Source organism: Orcinus orca, chromosome 13 (genome assembly GCF_937001465.1).
Source record: "Orcinus orca chromosome 13, mOrcOrc1.1, whole genome shotgun sequence".
Classification (NCBI taxonomy): Eukaryota; Metazoa; Chordata; class Mammalia; order Artiodactyla; family Delphinidae; genus Orcinus; species Orcinus orca.
The window spans coordinates 72,244,320-72,267,818 of record NC_064571.1 but is presented as its reverse complement, the minus strand read 5'-3'; the positions used below and the strand labels follow the sequence as shown (position 1 = coordinate 72,267,818).

The 23,499-nt window shown below is 52.8% G+C and overlaps 1 protein-coding gene and 1 long non-coding RNA gene across 13 annotated transcripts in view; one reads left to right on the top strand and one right to left on the bottom strand.

Moving 5' to 3' along the window:
- DNMT3A (DNA methyltransferase 3 alpha) overlaps window positions 1–23,499 on the bottom strand; it is a 106,590-nt gene that overhangs the window by 18,782 nt on the left and 64,309 nt on the right. For 9 of the 11 annotated variants that reach the window (XR_007470767.1, XR_007470769.1, XR_007470770.1 and 6 more), the window contains 3 exons: window positions 1,053–1,268; window positions 670–828; window positions 133–240 (listed from right to left, as the gene is read on the bottom strand). Coding sequence is in view for 7 of the 11 variants with exons in the window: in XM_012532413.3 (XP_012387867.1) it covers window positions 133–240; window positions 670–828; window positions 1,053–1,268 (483 nt within the window). In the remaining 4 variants the exon portion in view is untranslated. Of the gene's footprint in view, window positions 1–132; window positions 241–669; window positions 829–1,052; window positions 1,269–2,074; window positions 2,798–4,653; window positions 4,743–23,499 lie in introns of those variants that run through there. The other 2 variants (XM_033425065.2, XM_033425066.2) reach the window with 2 other exon arrangements.
- Window positions 3,067–7,955, top strand: LOC117200768 (uncharacterized). 2 transcript variants are annotated; one of them, XR_004482448.2, is made up of 4 exons: window positions 3,067–3,206; window positions 4,167–4,717; window positions 5,894–6,693; window positions 6,893–7,955. It is a non-coding gene; the product is annotated as an uncharacterized LOC117200768 (long non-coding RNA). The 2 variants fall into 2 exon arrangements; XR_004482446.2 differs by having other exon boundaries at window positions 5,891–6,693.

The window sequence follows — 23,499 nt, the reverse complement described above, 5'->3', positions numbered from 1 at the left end:
GAGAGAAGGAGGCCCGAGGGCCTCCCAGGCAGACCCTCTGCCCAGGCCTAAGCCCTGTGCTCCAGCTTCCAGACCAAAAGTGGTCCCTGCCGTCTGAGCTCGCCCTGCTGAGTCCCTCGGAGGGGCACTGACCTGCAGTACTTCGTAGATGGCCTTGCGGTACATGGGCTGCTTGTTGTAGGTGGCCTGGTGGAAGGCGCTGCAGAAGGAGCTCAGCGGCATCAGCTTCTCCACACACACCTGAAGGCACAACCCGCCCTCGTTTGCTCCTCCTTCCACACTCACCGAGCACCCACCACCTGCCTGGCGTGGTCAGGGGTGGGGGCATTAGGGCCCGGTCTCTGCCCTCAAGAGGACCGGATGCACCAGTAAATAATTACATGACGTAAAGGAGGAGTCCAAGCCCCGGTGTCGGGGAGGACCTGAATGCAGGTGGAAGGGAATTCTGGGTACAGGGCTCCTGGAAGACATCCGACTCTCGTTTGGAGTGCAACCTAATGATCTCAAGGGCTTCCTCCAATCACACATATACAGAGCGGGGACGAGCAGAGCCCCCTCCTACCATCCCAATTCCGAACCACGCCCCCAGCCAAAACCAGAGGCCCCGGGACCAAGACCCCTTCCTCCCCGCCCGCCCCTGCCAGGCTACCGCCAAACCCCAGGACTCACCACTGAGAACTTGCCATCTCCGAACCACATGACCCAACGGGTGCCTTCTGCTGCTCGGCTCCGGCCCGTCATCCACCAAGACACAATGCGGCCTGGCCACCAGGAGAAGCCCCGCAGTTTCCCCCACACCAGCTCCCCAATGCCAAAGCCCCGGCCGTCCTGGAGCCCCAAGGAGCAGAAGTCATTACATGGTGGTCACGAGGCCCTGCCACCCTGATTCCCCCCAAAGCAACCCCAGCCCTGGGCATCTGAGGGTCAGGACAGCCAGGAGGGAGCGCCATCTGAATGGACAGAGCGAGACTGGAGAGACAAAGAGGCCTGGGGTCGGGTAGAGAGAGCAGGACGGGAGGAGCTGGACGAGGCAGGTGAAGCCAGCCGCTCACCTCGTACTCCGGTTCATCATCAGCTGCTTTGGCGGCGTTCTTGTCCCCAGCGTCAGCCCCCACGGGCTCAGGCGTGGTGGCCACAGTGGGGGATGCGGGGTCGGTGGGCTGCTGCACAGCAGGAGGACTGGCCTCCTCCACCTTCTGAGACTCGGTGGACCCCTGGTTTTCTTCGACAGCATTCATTACTGCAATCACCTTGGCTTTCTTCTCAGCCTGGGGAAACAAGGAACAGAAGTTACCTTGAGCTGACACTCAAGGGGCTCTTCTCAATCTCTCCAGGGTCTGGAGACAGTGACAGAAGGTAAGGGGCTGGAGAGAGGAGTTCTTCCCTCATCAACTCAAGCAGCTTGCCACGGAAAACAGAGAGACGTGAAGTTGAGAGGTGAGCTCAGATCACTTGTCTCAACGCCAGCCTTCTCTGCCTCCTAGGAGATCTTCCTCCCTCGTCTAACATTCCTCAATCGTCAGCATCATCAGCTGCCCATCTTCTGATACGGAGAGATCAATTCTATGCAGATACCAACCATGCCCCTTAGATTAGGCACAGACCTTGGCTCCAGCCTCTCCTATCTTACTCCCCGATCTAGAAATGGATCCTCTTGTCCTTTTCTCCATAGTTTTCCTGGGCAATCGACCCCTTCTCTTCCTGGTCTTGGCTTCCAGACTACAATTCTAGTTTTGTTGTGATACGTAACGAAGAAATCACTGTTTTGTGTTCAGAGCGCACGGTTCCTTCCCCCTCTGCTCAACCACCACGAAAAGCCCCAGAAGAGCTTGCCTGCTCCCGTGCTCACACGCCATCCTGGAGTTCTCAGGATCACATCTAATGTATGTTGTCACCAGATTCTACGCCTTCTTTCTACGTGCACCTTTCAGATCCATAAATACACTTATTCTTTCAACAACTATTTAGGGAGTCCACAGTATAGCCAGGCATCCTCTCTGCCATCCCACTGACAAATTAATCCAAACCCAAGTATTCTCCCAATTTGAACAGCCTCCATCCTTTCACCGTTCACCATCTCATGCTCATCTTTCAGGCTATGACCTGCATGCCCATTCCTTCTCCAAACCTGCTCCAGTATTCCCATCACCCTGCAGAGGAGAATGAAATACCTGATACTTAGCTCTGAGGGCCATTCAACCTAATCTCACCCATCTCACCCCAACGGCTGAATCTAGGACACGTGGCCCTCAAGCTTCAAGGCTCTGCACCCGTTTTCACCACACCAGATTCAAAGGGAAAAAAATCCCACCTTCAACATGAAGCTTTCCCTGAGAGCTTAGAGCTGTGAATACAAACCCACCCTCAAGATTACCTGGAGTATGAGATCTCTAAGCTGGAAGTCACAGCATTTATATTCCTGTCTTAGCCTTGCAACTAACTAATTAACAGCCGACTTGGGAGCAGTCCCTTGAGTTGCTCCACCTAAAAAGGAGTTTGAACTGAAGGATTTCTGTTAACCTTTTCTGACTGGTTGAAGAAGTTGACGTATGTATGTACCAAGAATTCCAAGGCCTCTTCAAAGCCTGTCAATGGACCCCCAGGTCCCAGGTTAAGAAGAGCTCAATGGTCTACTGTCTCTTAGATTCATTTTATTTTGATCTATCTTCAAGTCTTTGCCTCCTGGCCACAGACCAAATCTGCTTCTTGGGGCAATTCCTAAAACACGAGGATGGAAGTCTTAGTTCTTTCTCTGACTCAACAAATTCTAAAATGGGATAAAGCATCCTTTGCCCCCAGCCCACAAACAGCTGGGACAGAGAGCTCCGAGGTGGGGTGAGGGTGGAAGAACGCAGAGGACCTGCTCCTCCCTCCCAAGCCCCACCCTCACCTGGGGGATCCTGCCCCACCCCTTCCTAAAATCTACCTCCTCCCCTCCCACAAGGTGTGCCTAGGTGCGCACTCAAGCCTGTGGGGAGAGAGGCTCTCTCTCAGAATTGTCAGCTGCCGCTGCGCTATCCCAGGGCCAGATCTGCTCAGATAAGTGCCCTGCCTAGCAGCCTCTGCTCCCTTCCCTCCACCATGCCTCCGTGAACTTCAGGCACGGCCGCTGACCTAGACCAGGGTGCTGCCTGGGGTGGAAGGCAGCACCATTCTGCCAAAAGACCCAGTTTCCAGGGGCGACGGGCCCCCTCAGCCAGAACAAGGTGCGCAGGTGGCAGGAGGCAGCAGGGGGAAAGGATCCCAGCAAGCAGCGCTGGGGGGGCCCGGGGCACACGCGTCGGGCTCCCCCCGGCCTCCCCCAGTCTAGAAGGCAGTCGTGCCTGACACCACCCTCCTCACTCCCCCTCAGCCCCTTTGTCTCTCTTCTCAACCCCTCCACAGTGAGTTCCTGAACATTATTCTTCCCCCACAACTTCCCCCAGCTTGTCAGACGGTGCTGCTGACGGCTGTTAAGCGCCCCCAACCCAGTAGGTGCAGGAGAACACGCACCCAGCATGGTTTGGCAGGCAGGGGAGGAAGGGGCCTCCACCGGGACAAGGCCAGCAGGGGTGGGGGAAGGAAGAAGGGGGTGGGTCAGCAGCAGGAGGCAAGAGGAAAGGGGAAGAAGGGGCGAGAGGGTGGCTGGGTGGGGGAGGGGCTCATTAGAATAGACTTGCCTAGGGCAGTGCGGGAGGCCCCTTTTCCACGTTCATGCCAACCCCCCGGACAATAGGAGAAATAAGGGTTAACTCTGGGCTGGGGCTTTTGGGCTAAAGGCTCCCCCCCACCTCAGTTCAGAAGGTCCTACCCCAGAGTAGCCAAGAGACTGGGCAGGATCAGGAAGACACCACACCAGCCCCACTACGGCGGCTCGAGGAGGCCACTTGGCCTGGAGTTTGTTCTGCCTGGAGAGCCACTGGTAACTCCACTCTGGTGGAGGCATGGCCTCCCCATCCAGTCCCATCTCCTCAGGCAGCTGTCCCGCCTCCACCTCTCTCTGCGACTCGGGCTGCTTCCCATTCCAAAGGTCAGAGGTCCAGGGACCCACGCGGACCCCGGGCTGTCCCAGGTGCCTCTCCCATCACAGGCCGGCGTCAGGCCACCCCACAGCCCCCTGTCAGGGCCACACTGCTCCCTCCCACCCTGACACCACTTTTTTCTGGTGGCCTGACGGTGGCTCCCAGGAACAGGCAGGAGAGGAAACTGTCCCTCTCAAGAGGCCACAAGCTTGGCACGGCCTGAGGACGGCGTGGTCCACCAGCCAGGAACACAGGTCAGCAAGGAAATGCCAACAACCCATCTGCCAGCCAGCTCAGCAAAACCGCCGCTGCTAGCCCAACTCCACGGGCCGGGGCCTGCCCCCAGCCTTCACTGACTTCACTGACCACTGCCTGGCTCACACCAGGCCTGCTCTTGCTGGCCCCTGAGCCGCCAGTTCCCACCTGAGCGCAGGAAGGAGTGGGGCTTGGGGCTCCTGAGGAGGAAGTGGGTGGGACAGCAGTAACTCAGCATCTCCAGAACTCAGGCCAGGCAGGGGAGCCAGCTCCTGCGGGCCGGGGAGGCAGACTTGACTCTTCTCAAGCCCAGAGGGCTGCAGGCCCAGAGATCCTCCCACCGGCCCCGGCCGCCTCCCCGCCCCCAGTTTCCCCAGGGCTCCATCCAGGAACCTACCCATAAGGCCAGGTGCAGCCCCTCTGTGGTCCGGCTCAGGTGTGAGCCCCAGCCCTGAAGCTCTGTAAGTAGCTGCCCGTCTGGGGGGAGGGGAAGGGGGCGATGGGGCTGGGGGGCGGAGGGGGCCAGAGAGAGGGGGAGGGGGAGGTGGGGGGGAGGGATTGAACATTTTCTTTGTCTAGAACTCCAGGTCACGTGGGCCCCGCTGGAGTGCCTGGTTGGCTGCGAGCGGGCCGGGGGAGGGGGCCGGCTCTCAGACGCTGGCAGTGGGCCAGCCCCTCTCCTTCGGTCCGAGGGGCGCGGGCCGGCGCTGGGGCCTGGGGGCGCGGCTGGGCCTCCGCCCGTTCCCAGGGCCCCGCCCAGGCCAGGCTGGAGGCGGTGCCCGCCCCCTCCAACCGGCCAGCCTTCCCCGCCCCCTCTCCTCCAACTCCGCCAGAGCCCGGCGCGGAGCCGGGGGGCGAGGCCGGGAGCCCGCGGGCCGCGCGGGGAGGGAAGGAAGAGAACCGGGAGGGAAGGGGCTGCCCTCCAGCTGCGGAGGTAAGGCACGAGCGCCCAGAGAGCCAGGAGCGCAGGCAAAAGGAGAGAGGAGCTTTCGGGCCGTCTGGGAGAGACAGAAGAAAGTTGTTAAAAGTGAGTCTCAGCAGCACAACCAAAAAAAAAGGAAAAGCTTACAGATGAGCGAAGAGGCCCAGGAAACTGTAGGAAAACTCAGAGCACACAGAGATGGGCAGAAAGCGCCCGTACAGAACTGGGTGCGCTCCAGAACGGGAACTGGGAGCGTTGCCGGGGGGTGGTCTCCTCTGCCTTAAACGGCGTGGCGTGAAGAGGAGTTCAGGCTTTGAAAATCACTTCCTGGCCAAGTCCCTGGGTCCCCTAGGTCACTCTGGGTCAGCCTTGGATGTCTCATTTTCCTGTTTGCAAGGTGCGGGGTTGGGGGGTGGGGAGGAGGAGTTCAAAAGTACAGCGATTCCTTCATTCCCAGGCACATACATCTGCTGCTCAAGACTGCACTCGTTCGGAGCCTCCAGGTGCAGCTTCAACCATTTCAAGTTCCCTCCTCCTGAGCAGAGGCCCCTCCCCCCAAGTAGAATATATATGTGTGTGTATATATATGTATATATATACACATACATACATACATATACTCTCTCACTCTCTCTCTCTCCCTCTCCCCCTCCCCCTCTCTTTCCCTCTCCCCCTCTCTCTCCCTCCCTCCCTCTCCCTCCCGACATCAAAGAAGCAGACACTGTTGGCCCTGCCCTCAAGGAGCTGACAAATTCAACTAGACTTGGAGAGATTGGAAAAGATCGTTGAAAAGCATCTCTAAAGAGAACTACGCCACAAATACCAACCACCCTGATGGGCCAGGATGGCTTGGAAGCCAAACAAAAATAAGTAGTATCAATGATAAATGAGGTTAAGGAGGTCAGTGTAGAGCAGAGGCTGAACCTGAAGGATGAATCAGATTTGGAATGAGGCTGGATAGGGAGGAAATAAGAGATGTTAGGCTGGATAGGGAGGAAAACACTTGCCCACCTTCACCTCCCGCCCCACAATACAACTAAAGCTAAGGGGTGCGGAGAGAGATGTTGATGGATATATCCTATCGCAGTGAAGAATAACCGCGGGTTTTCTTACATGACAGGGTGAATGGGTATTTTGGAAAGATTAGCCTGGGGACCTCTCTGGTGGTCCAGTGGGTAAGACTCCACGCTGCCAGTGCAGGGGGCCGGGTTCCGTCCTTAGCTGGGGAATTAGATCCCACACGCGTGCCACAACTAAGATGTAGCACAGCCAAAATAAATAAATATTCCTTTTAAAGAAAGAAAGATTAGCCTGTTTTGTTTGCAAGATGAATTAAAAGGAAGAGGGGCTTCCCTGGTGGCACAGTGCTTGAGTCCGCCTGCCGACGCAGGGGACGCGGGTTCGTGCCCCGGTCCGGGAAGATCCCACATGCTGCGGAGCGGCTGGGCCCGTGAGCCATGGCCGCTGAGCCTGCGCGTCCGGAGCCTGTGCTCCACAACGGGAGAGGCCACAACAGTGAGAGGCCCGCGTACCCCCCCCCGCCCAAAAAAAAAAAAAAGGAAGAGCAGGGGAGCTGAGGGTAAATGCTCCCAGCAGGGCAGGGCTGTTTGGCCAGCCACACTCTCAGAGGATCTGGACTGGGGTTCTGGTTCTATCACTGTGACCTTGGACAAGCCACTTAACTCCAAGAAGTCTTTTTTCACTTGCAAAACAGGAGTGATGACATCTGCCCTCCCAGGCCCCGGAATACCAGCATCACTTAAGGAGATAATGCCCCCAGGTGCCTGGCTTCCAACCACAAGCTGCGGGAACAAACCAGCTGGAACAGGTGCTGGTATAAGGAGGTCAAAAGATGGGCTGTGAAGGAGAGCCTACCTACCATCCCTCCTGGGGCTCAGCACCCTTCTGGGGGCCGTCAGAACAAGCAGGCCCTAAAAAAGGAAGAGGACTCCAAATCAGAGCGAGCCTTCTCCAAATAATACTCAGGGACTACAGACTTCCTCTCCCCACCCTGACTGAGATCCAGAACCCATAGAGCAAAGAGGAGCCGTTCCATAAAACACAGGCCCTGTTCTGCTCCAAGCCATCTTTCAACCCAATCAAGGTACCTGCTTGGTATAATTTTTCAGAAGATCCCCAAGCAGAGATGAGAAGCCGTGAGTTTACACCTCCTGCCTGCTCCCACCCTTTAAGGAACATAATAAGACTTGCTTGGCTTCTCTCACTGGTGCCTCCCCGGCATCCTCCCAGGCCGCTTTAGACCTCACCCCAGGCCTCCTCTCAAAATGAAGCTTCTGATCCGGCTTGGCCGGCTCTTTTTAAAAACACTATCTCATCTATGACATCTCCTTTTCCATTATTATGTGGCTAAACACCTTAGACTCTGCACTCCATGGTCTTGGGACTTCTTCAGTAAGTAATGCTGCCTGTGCATGCAGTCAGGACTCAAAGTGTCAGGGTGGACCAGGGCCATCAGTTTCACTTTTTCTTGGCCCACTTAATAAAGGAGCCTTTCCCTCCAGCTGCCAAACTTCCTTATTCTCATTCTTTAAAATTGAGCTCAAATTGGGGGGAGGGGCAACATAAGAGTAGGGGATTAAGTGGTACAAACTACTATGTATAACATAAACTACAGGGATATAGTATACAGCACAGGGAATATAGTCAATATTTTATAACAACTATAAATGGAGTATAAGCTTTAAAAATTGTGAATCACTGTGTCGTACACCTGAAACTTATATTGTAAATCAACTACACCTCAATAAAAAATATTTAGTAAAATTAAGCTCAAATCTTACCTCTTCCACACAGCTCCCAACTGAAGCAAAAAAAGCCCAATTCAAAGGTGTCCCCTCGCTACTTAGAGCACCGCCCCTCTCCTGTAGCTACACAGACAGGTAAGGTTACCCTTTTCTATACTCAGTCACTCAGACTGAGATTCGTGTCCTCTTTGTACCTGGTGGGCAGAGAGAGACCTCAACGCAGAAAAGACCCCGAGATCTAGGATAAGAGGTGACTTTAGCAAAAGGTCAGGAAGAAACTAGGGCAGCCTTCTAGGATCCTCAGGTCATGTATGTCCTCGGCCTTCCAAAGTAACCCTCCCAGGGTGGTGACTGGGATAGGTCTTTTGATGAAGATAAAGATAGTCAACCTAAAATAGCAGGGTCATGTAAAGTGAGCCAGGTTCTTGGAAATGTTCTAGAAGTATGTTGAGAGGAGGAACCCCTGGACGAAAAGAAGATCTGGCGGATGTCAAGAGCCTAAAAGAAGCGCTGGAGAGGAAGCGTCCAGCATGGTCCAAAAGGGAGGGTGACCTGAAAGAGAGGGCACATTTCCTGTCTGGCAGGCCGAGAGCAGTGATCCAGTAGGCCTGATGAAAACACCTCTTAAGGACACCTGACTCTCAGCACTTATCCCGTGTTCATCAAGCAAACGTCTAACTTTAATTACATTTTCCAGTGACTCTGATACCAGTAAGTTGCCAGAAAACATCAGGACCACTAGGTCCTGTAGCACTAGGATCTGCGTTGAAAGGACAAGTCCTGTTATAAATCTGTAAATTGAACATCCTGGTGTACGTCACACTCCTGTCTCTGAAGAGCACGATTGTAAGATGTGCCGTGAATCTGACTTTCCAGCTCACAGAGCTGACGTGAGATGCTAAGTCGTGATCCTCCACCCAAGAGCAGCAACTCCCACAGGTGCAGGTGGGAATGCCACGCCTGCCTGACTGGTTTTAACTCAAAGTTCAGCGTTCTGTGGCGTGCTTTGTCATAAAATCCAGTGCTGGTGGGAGGTGGGGAGGTTATGTTGCTTCCATCAAACAGGACATTACCACCTGAGTCCCTGTACTCAGAATCAGAGAAGCCGGGATCCCTAAGAAGCCATCTGCAAAGCCACATATTGGGAGGACACTGCATATTTTCTGCCACATAAACATTCCCACTGACCCCAAGACCAGCGAGACCTTATCCCGGCAAAGGCTACAAGATCAAGATGGATGTCTCTTCTGATCCTGGCCTGCCCTTCCATCTGCAGCCCAAAAGCCTCAGTACTACACAGTAGACCTGTGACTACCTGTTGATTACAATCTACGCTCCTTGCATGGTATTCAAGGCCCCCACAACCTGCAGCACTTACATCACACAGCCCACACTCTGCCCACCCACTTGCTGTTTCCCAAATATGCCCTTTCCCTGCCTCTGTGCCTTTGCTTGTGCTGTTCCTTGCTCTTCCCCTTCACCTTCCACTGGCCAAAATCCCACCTATCCTTCTAGGCCCAATTCACCAGTTACCTCCACCAAGAAGGTTTCTCTAGACCTGAACTGGCCAATAAGAGAGCCACTGGCTGCATGTGCCATTTAAATTCATTAAAATTAAATAAAAATTCAGTTCCTCAGGTGCACTAGCCACATCCCAAGTGTCCAAGAGCCCATGTGGGTTTTTGGTGCTACTGTACCAGGGACACAGATTTTAGAACATTTCCCTCATTGCAGAATGTTCTTTGGACAGTGCTGCTCTAGCCCCTCCCCCTGATCTTCCCCCACTGAAAAGTTACCCTGTCCCTCCTTCTCCTCCGTACTCCCAGAGCACTTTGTAATCCTCTCCTAGCACTTGCCAGTCTTTGCCTGTACTAAGCTGATTGTGTACTCATCTTTCTCCTCCACAAAATTAAAAATCCTAGAGGGCAGGGCCGGGATCTTACTCAGGTTCACATGCAAGCAGTGTGGACCAGAGCCTCTTGCACACTGTAGAGGATGAAAGCAGTGTTTGCTGAACTGAATCCAACATTGTCTCAGGAGCCTCATATGGAGTCCACTGACCAAGTTCCCAGATGCGGACAGGTACTTTCCACAGCAAAGTTCCAATCGGCGCTAAGAGGTCCAGGTCCAGGGCTCCCGAAAGAGGCCAGGAATCTTTGTTTTCCTATTCCCCTGCAATCCATATGGAGGTTGCAAGCAAATGACCAGGACTGGGCTGCTGGCAATGAAGCTAAAAATAGCCACAGAGCCAACAACAAGGAGTTAGCAGGACTTGTTGCTAGGGAGACCGGTCACAGAGAGAGCAACCAAGCAGGGAGGAAGCGTCAGACCTGCACCCAGAGAGCAGAGGCCACGGTGGGGGGAACGCAAAGTTGACAGGGGTCCAAGGATCCCACCTAGAGATGTTCTGCCTTCTGGTAGCTCCTGACTAATGCACTAAGTGGGGAAAGTGTTCCCCCTGTCCCTCAGTAACCCATCTCCATGGAAACCACCATTGCTGGGGTGAAGTACCAGCCCCTGGAAGGGAGGCCTCTGCCTGGAGCCGGTTGTTATGGCAACCCGCCCCCCACGCGCCCCCCCCCCCCAGCCCATCATCCTCTCTCTCCTGGCTTCTCCTGTGGGGAAAAGGTGGGGGCCTGGTCTTGGCTTAGCCAGCATGACCAGGAAACACCGGCTTCCTGACAAGACTGACCTACAACGGGCTCTTCGGAAGCTCCTGGGACCCCGGTACGGCCTGTCAATCCTCAGCACAGGGCAGAGCTTCCTTTCCTTCCTGTGAGGGCCTCACAGATCACCTTGCCAGGAGAATCCCATACTCATTGGGTTTATTTGTATCAGGATCACCCGAGGAGATTTTTAAAAATACAGATTCTTGGGCCCCACCTATGGAGATCAGCTGGCTTGGGGTAGGGCCCAGGAATCTATTAAAACCTCCCTAGGTAATTCTGATACCAGCCAGGTGTGGAGACCACCAATGGCCCTGGCTGTGACAAATGAGGAAACAGGCCTACAGGGGACTCAGCCCCCCACCCAAAGGGTCAGAGCCAAAAACTGAGGAGGAGGTAAACACACACCTGAGGGGAGCTGCCCACCTCCTGGGCCTCTCTCTCTTGCTCCCCCTTGAAACGAGAACACGCCGTCTCTGATACTGGACTGGGATTTAAAACTGAGCCTCTCAACAAACCGTCCCCTGTGGCAGAAAGTGGAAGGTAGTGGGGCTAGGCAGTCTGGTTGCCAGAGTGTACAGAATGGTGGCTGCCCAGGCAGATGATCTGGGCTGAAAGAGAAATCCATCCTCCTTCGGAAGGAAAGCTAAAGGGTCACCATGGCAACTGCAGGGTGCCGGCCCGGCTGGGCTTGGTGCCCTTCCCAAACCTGGGCCCAGGAGAGGCACAGCTTTAGGCAAACGCCATGGGGCAGGGGCACCCCCCTCCCCCGCCAGTCTAGTCTAGTTTCAGAACTGTAAGGAGGCTGTGCTCTACCCTGGAGCCAACCTCTGAGCCTGCCCGAAACACACCTAAACACTAGGGTCCAGGAGCCCTAGGAGTCCCGAGCACATGCAGTAGCCAGGCCAGGAAGGACATGGAGGAGACGGTGCAGGAGATGGCTTCCACCCGCCTGTTACTCACAGCCTAATTGCGTGCCCAAGACCCGCCGCACATGAAACCACAGCCCTCATTCAAGACAGCATGCAATTAGACGGTAAATTATGTGGTGGAGATGCCTCCTCCATGTGCTGAAGGAAATCCGAGGTGGCCCGGATCGGGAAAGGCAGGAAGCCTCAAGGGAGGATGAGAGAGGGTGAACCAGGACTGGGCCCAGCCTCCCAGGTTTCCCAGACAGCACGGCCAGATCACCGGGGGCATCTGCAACCGCATTAGCTTCCCAGGGAGAAGCACGAGCACAGCTGTATGGACACCTGCTGGGGAGGAGAGCTGCCTGGGGCCTGTTGTACCATCCGCTCAGTCACAGAAATTCTGATCCAGAGCGTAAAATGCAGGGTCTGGGAGCCACCTCTTCGCTGACCCCTCACTTCTCCATCTCCCCGCCTCTGTCCCAGGCAGCCCTCATTCCTCCCTGGCTCCCCCATTCCTTCCCAGGTCATTACCACGCTTCCCTAATGGGAGGGCTTGGAAGCCCCAACTCTCCAGACCTGCCATCAGGCTCCTGGAGCCTCAGCTGCTGCCTCTTCCCTCCCCGCGCCGATCCGCGTCCTCTTTCCCTACAGCTCCGGGTCTGCTGCAGAGGGGGAGGCTTCTCCACAAACCCAAGTCTCCTGTCCCCAGCACTTCCATCCCCTAACCCGGAGCGAGTCGAGTGCAGGCTCTGGGCGGGGAGCAGGGGTGGCGGTGGCGTTGCTGCAGGTCCCCAGACCTCACCTGCCCCTCGCCAGGAGAAAGAACAGACGGAGCAGCATGTGAGCAGGGGATCCCAGCCGACGCCAGGACGGTCAGTACGCACCTAGCTTCTCTGTATCTTAGTTTCTTGATCGGTCTAATGGGACCACAGATATCTGCTGAATATTACAGATAAGATCAAAGGAAGTCAGGAGGGCATATCATTTAAAAGGTGGAAAGAATCTTACGACAGGTTTGCTTGAGCACAAGCTCATACAGTCACTTTGCTTTAAAAACTAGACTCTGGAGAGAAATGTTAATTTTATACCTGGGGTGGGGGGGGTGTATCAACAGGAACCAGGTAAACCTGAACAGCCTGGGCTGCTTTCTCCTCCCCTCCCCCAACCCCATCTCCCGCCTCCAGGGGTCAAAGGGAGGGACCTCAGGGACCACCATTCAGATTCAGGCATGCAGACCCTATCAAGTTTCAGGGTCCAAAGAGAAGACCCAGGAGGAGCCCAGCAGACAAGCACTGCGGTAAACCTTTGCTGAAAACAGCAGGAACGCCTACCATCTCCATCCCAAAGGAAAAGTCCTTTCCGGTCTTCTCCCCCACCTACGTTTGGAAACGGTTCTCTAGCTGTGCCGGCCTTAGAGCCCGTACTTCTTCCTTGGCTCGGTGTGTTCAAGGTCTGAGAGTCTCAACCCCGCTGTACATTAGAATCACCTGGAGAGTTTTAGGAACGCTCTGGGCCAGGGCCCATCGTTAAATTCCAGATGCACTGGACCCAGAGGGAGGGGCCCAGGCAGCGGTGGTTAAAGCAAACTCCCAGGTGATCCGAATGTGCGGGGAGACCCCCGATGTGGGTGACAGGGTGGTAGGTGATACAATAAATGCATTTTTGGAGGAATCTCTGCTGTCAGATTTGGTTTACTTCGAATCTTCCGAAGCTTTGTGGTTCTCAAACTTTCACAAGCCCCAGAACCATGGAGCCCTGACTAGAAAACCAGATTTCTCAGGAACAACACCAGAGTTTCTGCCTCCTAGTTTCAGAATGGGGCCTTGGAATGTGCCTTTTTAACGCACTGCCCAGGTAATACACAAACCTGCCCTTTAAGAAATACTGAATTCCAACAGCATCCTTGGTATATATAAAGCAAGTCCAACTCAATTTCTGGTTTTTTGTTTGCCCCATATAGTTGCCTTTTTTTTTTATTATTATTTTTTTATAGTTGCCTTTTAAACAGTATCTAGATTCAAATATATAGGAGACTGCACTGTTTTATCCCTATTTTTGTTTAATCCATCTGAGTTAGAAGTGAAAAGTTAAAATATCCTGCCCACTAATCATTGACTAGAGTCATACGGCATCTGTGAAGAGTTGTTATTAAAGAGTGGCAAGTCAGAAAGATGGTAACATTCACACACACACACACACAAACACACAGCGCATGCCAGCCAGCTGCTCCCAGAGGCCCCAAGTGCCTGCCGCTCCCCACCCGGGTCCTCTCAAGGCAGGGCTGCTCTCCATGCGTTGGGCTCTTCCCTCCCTGCTCACCAGCCTGCACTTGCCTTCCAGGTGGATGACTCTTGAGTGCCTGCTAACCCTCTCCCCACCAACAGCCACCATGCTGGCTTCTCAAAAGCAGCTTGTCCAAAACCTAACTTAAAAGTCCACTCCCGGGCTTCCCTGGTGGGGCAGTGGTTGAGAGGCCGCCTGCCAATGCAGGAGACACGGGATCGTGCCCCGGTCCGGGAAGATCCCACGTGCCGCGGAGCGGCTGGGCCCGTAAGCCATGGCCGCTGAGCCTGCGTGTCCGGAGCCTGTGCTCCGCAACAGGAGAGGCCACAGCAGTGAGAGGCCCACGTACCACACACACACACACAAAGTCCACTCCTCCTAAGAGAATATCTTCATGACCCTGGGGTAGGCAGAGAACTCAAGAGATCACACACACACACACACACACACACACACACGCACCCCAATACAAGAAAAATTTGGTTAAATTGGACTTTATTAAAATGAAAAACTTCTGCTCATCAAAATACATCCTTAAGAAAATGGAAAGTCCATACCACCTTCCTGCCCCAAACCTGCTCTTCCTCCCTAGCTGAGATAATGCCCCCTCACCCCCAGCCCCCAAACCCCAGGCAGGTTTCTCTCTTCCTGCCAACCAGAGGCAATCTGTATCTACCAAGTCTGCCTCCCGCTGCCTGGACCCTCCGCCAACACCAGACGTAATGCCCTCCTAATTGGTCTAACCTTCCCTGCTCTGGGCCCCCTTACAATGCGGCCACGGTTATCTTCCCAAAATACACATCCAGTTCTCTCACATTCCAGCTCCCTCTACACAGTGAAGCCTGCATTTCTCACTATGACAGGAAGACTGGTGACGATCTGACCATCTCCCTTTGTAGTTTTCTCTCTTCTTCCTCCCCAACTCCCACACCTAGTTACCAGATCTCTTGCTGTTCCCTAAACAACCCAGAAGCTTCATGTCTCCTTCTCTTTGCCCTCAGTGGTTCTTTTCCCTGAAACACCTTCTCTATTTATCCCTACTGGAATTCTCAAAGGACACCTCCTCCATGAAACTTTCCAGGAGTTCCTGCAGAAGCTCTCTCGCCCTCCTCTGTGCTCACCAGACTCGTGGTGGCAGGAGCACAGAACTGCATCTGACACAGCAGCTCATGGTGAGCACTCCTGCCTCCTCCTCTAGACCATGTGTGCCCTGGGACTGGGTGCAGCAGTCTCCTGCAGCGCCAGCACGGTGCTCTGTGTATCTAAGAAATACTAACACAAGTCCGTTCACTCCTTCATCTAGAGCGTAGGCTCCTTAACAGAGTCCAGCTGACCCCCGCCACGCTTGAGCCTCCCTGGACCTCCTTAACGAATGGTCTGATCTTTAAAACAAAGCAGAGAGAAGGGCACCGTTATGTCTTCTCCTGTTTGCCTCGTAGCAAGGGCTATGAGGATGTTTCCAAAAGCTGAACTAAATATGCAAGAAATCTTGAGGTGCTCTAGATCCCAAACTCCTAGAGGGTTTCTTGGACCACCTACCTCATGATCCCACTCAATGCCCTGCCCCCACTGTCCCTGTTAGGCAAACTCCTGTCCCAGTGGCAGGCCTGCAGGATGTCTCTTCTTTGGCAAGCTTTCCCGGGCTCCTTGGGCAGGGCAAGTTAGCCGCTCCCATGGCCCCTTTCCTCACATTTCTATTGCAACCTATTGCAGTACTTACCTGCCTACCTCTCCCAGGGTGGGATTCTGACATTCCTTTAAATGTGTTTCTCTAGTGTCTAGAAAATGTGGGAACACAGTAGAGACCCAGATGCATGTGGAGTTTTCTGAAAGCCTGAGCACAAAGTATTTGCTCAGTCAAGGTTTGTAACTCTCTAAAGTAACGAACAGGGACTTCCCTGGTGGTTCAGTGGTAAAGAATCTGCCTTACAATGCAGGGGACGCGGGTTCGATCCCTGGCCAGGGAACTAAGCCCGCGTACCACAACTACTGAGCCCGCGCACCTCAACTAGAGAGCCTGTGTGCCACAAACTACAGAGCCCACACGCCCTGGAGCCCAAGCGCCACAACTAGAGAGAAGCCTGCACGCCGCAATGAGAGATCCCGAACGCCTCAGCGAAGATCCCGCGTGCCACAACTAAGACCCGATGCAGCCAAAAATAAAATAAATAAAATAATGAACAGATGATTGTGTGACTAATGAAAACTAGCGGTCAGGGGCAGACCTAGGAACATGGCGACCAAAGTCAGAACAAGGAGGTGAGTTCCTGAGCTAAGGAAATGCCCCAGGAATATGTGCCTGTCAGACAGGGGTGCATTTGCAACATCAGCTTTTTTAGTGATGGATTCAAGCCCCTCCCTCGCCCAGGCCTAGTTAACGATGAGCTTCATGTCCCACCTTTCTGATCCTGGCAGAAAACACAGAGGAAGAAAAGGGGACCACCATGAAGAGGAAAAGAAAGCTACATTCTAGGCTTCCCTGGTGGCGCAGTGGTTGAGAGCCTGCCTGCCGATGCAGGGGACACGGGTTCGTGCCCCGGTCCTGGAAGATCCCACATGCCGCGGAGCGGCTGGGCCCATGAGCCATGGCCGCTGAGCCTGCGCGTCCGGAGCCTGTGCTCCGCAACGGGAGAGGCCACAACAGCGAGAGGCCCGCGTACCGCAACAAAAAGGAAAGCTATATTCTAGCACAAAATGTGAATTTTATGAAAGTTTTTTTCTAAGCATCTTTATCAAGATGCTTTATGTATGTGCCTCTTGAAGAGGCATATATGTGAAGTCTGAGAATTCACTCAAATATTTAATTTAGGATGTATGTACAAGGTCATATAAGAGACAAAGGGAGCTACAGGTCATGACTCCAGTCCTCCTGCCCCTAAATTATGCAATTTCAGAATCTCGGGGGTCGGCTAGTCTATTTGTGTCACACTGCAAACGAGGAAACTAAAGCGCAGAGAAGAGAATGACCTTCTCAAATTGATCAGGGGTAGAGGCTGAGCCCAGAAACCAGACCTCCTGAATCTCAGTCCATTCATTTAAGCCAGTTTCACAACATCAAACATAAGATCATGAAAAAACAGTAATTCAAGGGCAAGGGCTCAGGACCAAATGAGGGGAGCAGGAAGTGCGGGAGGGGTCCCCAGGGTGAAAAGGACCCACACCTGGCAAGACCCGGCAGCCAAGGTGGGGTGAGGGCGGAGGTGGGGTGAGGCAGCATGGGCAGGAGGGCTGGGCCACTGTGCTCCCTCCCACCCCATTCTGTTGTTTCAGGGGAAGCCAAGACTGAAAACCAGGAAGACCCGGTTCTAGTGGAGTCATCTGGGTACGAAACAGAAGCAGCATGCAATCTGGAGTCTGGTTTAGCCCATGGGCCTCTCCACAAGGACATCCACGTGGCTCTTAACCTCCTCACCTAGGGGAATCTTAGCTTCCTAATCGTAAAATGGGCATAAAAATTAGTTCTTGTAGTAATTGCAGATAATATACCTGTCAAATGAAAAAAATACAATTTAGTAACAAGTTTGATGTCCTTTATTCAAGGCAGAACAGCGCTTGGACTGGGGGAGAACAGCACCTCAGAGCTGCACGCGCTCTTGACCAGGGTTGCTGGGCGAGAGCGAGGTTCACCTACTGTTAGAAGAGGCACCTCGGAACAGGGCGTGATTGGCTAGGAGAGATGGAATTTCCCTAAAAGGCAGCCGGTCCTGTTTCCTAGGGGAAGGTGAGCTCGCTAAACTGAGTTGGAGGATTGTGATTGGTGGATGTTAGGATTCCTGGGCAAGAGTTTCCTGTAACTGCACTAACCTAGGTTTATTTATTTTATTTTATCCTTTAAACTTTTTTGGCTGCGCCACGAGGCATGCTGGGATCTTAGTTCCCCAACCCCAGATGGAACCCGTGCCCCCTGCAGTGGAAGCACGGAGTCCTAACCGCTGGACCACCAGGGAATTCCCAGGCACTGACCTAGGTTTAGATTCGTGAACTGGGCTGGGCCACAGGGGTGGCCTCCATTGTGTGAATCCTGATAGACAAATTAACTTTATCATCTCTTAGGACTGTGGCGAGAGTTAATGCTTTCGGCACAGTCCCTGGCGTGAAGTACGTGCTCACAAAGCTACCCCTTTGGCCTAGCTCAGGCTTGGCCGTGGCCGCTGGTGGACCAGACTCAAATTACGACCATCCTCCCCACTACTGTTTTCTCACCACTAAAAAGTGAGGGTTGTTCTAAGAGCTCTTCTCTCTGTGGCCCCCAGATGGAATGAACACGCCAGTGTGCAAACAGCCGGTCCATTTAAGAGACAATGGGGCGCCTCTATGATGACAGTTTCACAGCCCGTCCTAAAGGCCAGCCCTGGAGCTCACTACTGATTACGAGCTGTCACAGGAGTCCCTTTAAAATGTGTTCAGCCTTTTGGTAAAGTACACTTGTCATGCCTGCTCCAAATGGCATCATCTCCTTCAAGGGTGATGTTATTTTTGAGGCCATCCTGCAAGCGTTCGGGTTTTCATTAGTTTACATATAGTGAATAAGCAAGGACCGTCTGCCAGTCGGAATCCCCTAAAACTGCTACGCACATACTTTGCTAATAATTTGGTTTGAGTCCTTAATGGTCTACTTTGTGTTGCCATTTCTCACATCTCCTGTACTAAAGCCCAGGAGATCACACTTAATTCACCTCCTTATTCCCAAAGCCCCCAGCACAATGCCCCCCCCCCGCCCCCGACGTAGTAGGTGCTTAGCGGTTGCTTATTAAATGGAATATAGCACAGCAGGAGATGACATTCACAGGCTGGACGTTCACAGGCTGTTCTTCCCAGGGCCGACAGGAAGCACAGTCTGTTGAGACTGCAGGGTTATAAAGCAAGAGGAAGCAACATTTGCTCAGCTCGCAGGAGCAGCAGCACAAATGGCCGATAAACATATGAAAAGGTGTCCAACCTCACTTATTATCTGGGAAATGCCAATTACAATCATAACAAGACACCGTTTTCCCACCCGTTAGATTAGCAAAATATTGATGTTGGCAAAGGTGGAGATCTTCTCATACCTTGTTTACGGGAGCATAAATTGGCACTGCCCTTTCTGGAGGACAATTTGGCAGAGACTGTATCAAATGCAAGATATATATTCCTTTCAACCCAGCATTTCTCTTTCTAGGTATCTATCTTAGAGCAACAGATGCGCAAAGAGGCGTGACCCAGGATGTTCACTGCTGCAGTGCTTATGCAGTGAAATACTGTAAACCACACAAGTGTCCGCCAGTGAGAGAATGGTTAAATAAAATCGTGGTAATCCATATGGTGGAGGAGAACAGTAATTACGTGGCTTGATTGCCCAGATTTATTCTAAGCAAAAAACCAAGCTGTAAAATGAAACTACGGTGTGGTTCTATATATATTAAAAAAAGGAAAAGAAAAAAAAAGCAACTGTGAAGCAAAATTATATATTTACACACACACATAGATAGACAGAGAAAATCATGTCATATATACACCAAACTGATAGCATTAGGTACCTCTCTGATGGGGGAATTAAAATCACTGGGAAGGGATGGGTTTATTTATTTTTTTAACAGGAATGTATTTGTGTAATACTTATGTAAAATCAGTTTTTAAAAATTATTCATTTCTGGGAATTCCCTGGCGGTCCAGTGGTTAGGACTCCGCGCTTTCACTGCCAAGGGTGCGGGTTCAATCCCTGGTCAGGGAACTAAGATCCCACAAGCTGCGCTGCATAGCCCAAAAAAACAAACAAACAAAAAAAAACATTATCCGTGTCCTATTATACGCTAGCCCTGTGCTATAAATGTTATGTAGTATACCTGACTAACCCACACAACTCTGAGATTCGAATTATTCATTAATTCATTCAGCAAACCTTTACCTAGTACCTCCTGAATGGCGGCCCTGGAGGCAGAGGTGCCAAGAGGGCCTGCTTTGAACAAGCTCAGGTTGGGCAGAAGCAGAAAACAAACTGGTGAGTGCTACTCCCATGAAGATGAGACATGCCCGGGAGAGCAGAGTAGAGCCAAGTCTAGAAACAGCACAGGGACCTCAGCTGTGCTCAGTAAGTGAGGCTGAAGGTCCCACATCCAGTCAGTAGCCGAGTCGGCATCTGGACTCACCTCCAGGAAAGGGGAGGCCATGAGGGCAGCCTGTGAGGAGGGGAGGGGGGTCTGAGGGCAGGAGGGAGAGGGGAGGGGAGGAGATACTGTGATATTTGGACCACAGGTTATTCGTTATCAGTATTTAATATGTATTAAGCATCTAATAAGTCTAAGGATGCAGAAGTCCTTCCTTCCGGGTTGGGAGCCAGGAAAGAAACCAGATCCTAGATCAGCAGGACACGGTACCTTGGCTCTAAGTAATTTAGAATCAGTTGGGGTGAAGAGATTAATGAGAGTCATAACATCACCCGGCCGTAACTGTGTCCTAAAGCCCTAAGCAGTGATACACACTGGGAGTCTGCAGGCTCTCTGGCTCAATGACTGTTCCAGCTGCTTGGCCAGGCCTCTGCCTCTCAGTAATGAGGGTTAATAAAGTAACACCTGTAAAAAGCCCTTCCTAAGCCTAAAGCGCTCCCTCAGGGTCATTCTGTTCTGAAAATAGTCAGAAGGAGGAGCCTGGAACTGCCCCCTTTGGGGTGGAGGGATGCCTCGCCTCTGCCCTCCCAGCTGCCCAGGCCTGGGCCAGCTCTGCCAGGCCAAGGAAGGTTCTCCTCGACTCAAGCACAGCAGAGGCCCAGTGGGAACAGCAGGAGCACAGGGTGGCGAAGACTCAGCCGCTGCCTTACCCGTGGGAGCCCACCTACAGTCCCCCAGCCCCACGCTGTTCTCCGGGTACACTTGTCAGGACCCCCGCAAACCAACGGCTTGGGCCTGAGCTCCCTGAGAAGAGGTCTCGTATTCACCCACCTCCCAACTGCTTAGTCAACCAACAGGTATTCATTGAGCCTGTTCTCCCTGCCCCAAATCAGGTTGGGCATGATTGGTGAAGACATAACATGTAAGAAAGAGTTAGTGAAAAATACTCTATGAAGTATAATTGATTGCTAAACCCAACAATATTAACACTAAGGACTGCAGGGGTGCAGAGGAGGGAAGAGGTCAGTGTGGACTGGAGAAATCCTAGAGAGCTTCCTGGAGGAGGTAGCAACTCTGGGACTCAACCCTGAAGCATGGATAGGGGAAAGCACAGCAGGAACAACGGCAGGGAGGAAGGACGTATAAAGGGGAGACTGGTCCCTCACGGGGGACCTTCCTATTACAGAATGGTAGTGAAGTGGGGTGGAGCCATTGTGGAGGTCACAGTGAGGGTTGAAGCCTTGAGAAACAACCAGAGGATTTCTGACATGATGGGGAGACAGTGGAGAGCCATTGCTGGGTTTGTAGCAGGACCTGGTGATGACTAAAAGGACTGGCATAGAGATGCAGAGAATAGGAGATGGGACAGACACCAGCATCCCAGTTCCAGCAGGAAGCCCCACTTCAGCCTCAGGGAAGGAGGAAATGCCCCATTTTCCTCATCCAATTATTTAAAATTTCATTCATTTGTGATATTCTAAGTCTTCTTAATTTTTTTTTTAAAGGCCTGGGGAGGCAGATAATCTCAGATGGACAGCACAGTAAAGAGCAGACCTCACTCAGTAACTGTGGACTGACAAGGGTGGTCACGGGAAAAGGAAACTAAGCCGAGGGGGATGCTTTGAGGGAAGAAGGCCCTACAGGTGGGGCATGTGGACCAGGTGCAGACTGGGATCAGGTGAAGCACCACAGCAGGGCACACAGGCCCTCAGGCCCCGCCCAGCTTCCCAGCCACACTCCTGCTGCTCTGAGCCCAGCACCTGCACCCTGTGCTCCATCACCCACCACCATGAACCTCCATTCCTGAAAAGGCCACACTGTCTTGTGCCTCCGAACCTTTGCACATGCTGTATGTCTCTTTCTGCAGTGCCTTTCCTCCCGCTTCCCTAAATTCAAGTTCATCCTTTAAAAGCCAAAAGCCAACTCTTGCTGATTTGAGGATGACCCCAGGCAGAATTAGTCTAAGAGTCCCTTGGTGATGCTCTCCCTGAGGTGCCCGATCCCTCGCCCTGTCATAGGATAACCAGGAATCCCCTAGGCTTCTGGTCGCTCCAGTATCTTACTGGGCACTCAGACAGGGAGGGTTCTGACTGTCGGCTCAATGATGGTGCCCTGCAGGAACTTCAAAGGGCAGGCATCACCTTCTGAGGTTTGGAAATGCTGGCGGGACCTCCCAGGGGCATAGTCTGGGAAACAGCTTGTATTTGGCAGTAGGGAATGTGTCTTTTTTGGGAGTAGGATCCCAAAAAAGCACACAAGTGGTAAGGGGAGCAAGACTGGCTGAGGGGACTTCCCTGGTGGCGCAGTAGTTAAGAATCCGCCTGCCAATGCAGGGGACACGGGTTCGATCCCTGGTCCAGGAAGATCCCACATGCCATGAAGCAACTAAGCCCCTGCACCACAACTACTAAGCCTGCGCTCTAGAGCCCAAGAGTCACAACTACTGAAGCCTGCATGCCTAAAGCCCGTGCTCCACAACAAGAGAAGCCACCACAATGAGAAGCCTGCGCACCACAAGGAAGAGTAGCCCCCGCTCAGCACAGCTAGAGAAAGCCCACGCGCAGCAATGAAGACCCAACACAACCAAAAAAAAAAAGGTCTTTAAAGTCTGGCTGAGGGTGGGAGCAGACATCTGGGGGTGCCACTATCAAGGGAGGGAGCAGGCATCTGGGAGTGCCACAGTCAAGGGACAGAGGAGGATGCTAAGAAGATGCGGTTGGAGGAGATGGGAAGAATCTTGGGGATGAGGTCAGAAAGGCCTAGTGAGGCAGTTTCAGAAGAAAGGGCCAAGTGCCAGATAACTAAGAGGCTACTGCAAAAGGAGGACGGATTTCTTTCCCCTTGGTAAGCCACTTAGAAAACAGGTCTGACGAAGACAGTTACTGCTCTTTAGCCTGAGGGGCACTTGGGAATCTCGGGAGCTACCTGTGTTTCCCCACGGTTCTCTCTGGCCGCAAGGCATGTGGGATCTTAGTCCCTTGGCCAGGGATCAAACCCGAGCCCCCTGCAGTGGAAGCACAGAGTCTTAACCACTGGACTGCCGGGGAAGTCCTCCCCAATGCTCTTGTTACCTGTAGCTAGCCCTTCCCTAGTGCCCTGGCAGAGCCCAAGAGGGGCGAGTGTGGTCTCTGGGGATGGCCCCCACGTGGCAGTAGCAGCCTGAACTCAATCCCATTCCAGCCCCTTCCCTGTGCCCTGAGTAAGCTGTGGCCAGCTCGTAACTCTGCAGCCCCAGCCCGTAGTCTGAAACAATGGGCTCCAGGGTTCTAGCGCTTGTACCGGAAGTCGTGGAAATCTTGAGATGTATCATATGAACAAGGAACGTTACTAGCAGAAAATATATTCTGGGTGCAAGTCTCTACATCTCAAGTCACGCATCCCTAAAATATTGTAAATTAAATCAACTTTAAAGTTTTTCTGTTCACGCTCATTGATGACCTTTATCAGTTGGGGGAAGCAGATGCCAAAGGTTTCTTTTTTTCTAGAAAAGCTTTTAATGGTTGTTGCACTTTGGTGATAGGTACATGGGGGTTCATTATACTAGTCTCTCTATTTCTGTCTATGTCAGAACAGGTTCATAATTTTAAAAAAAGTCTTTTTAAATTTTAGTGGA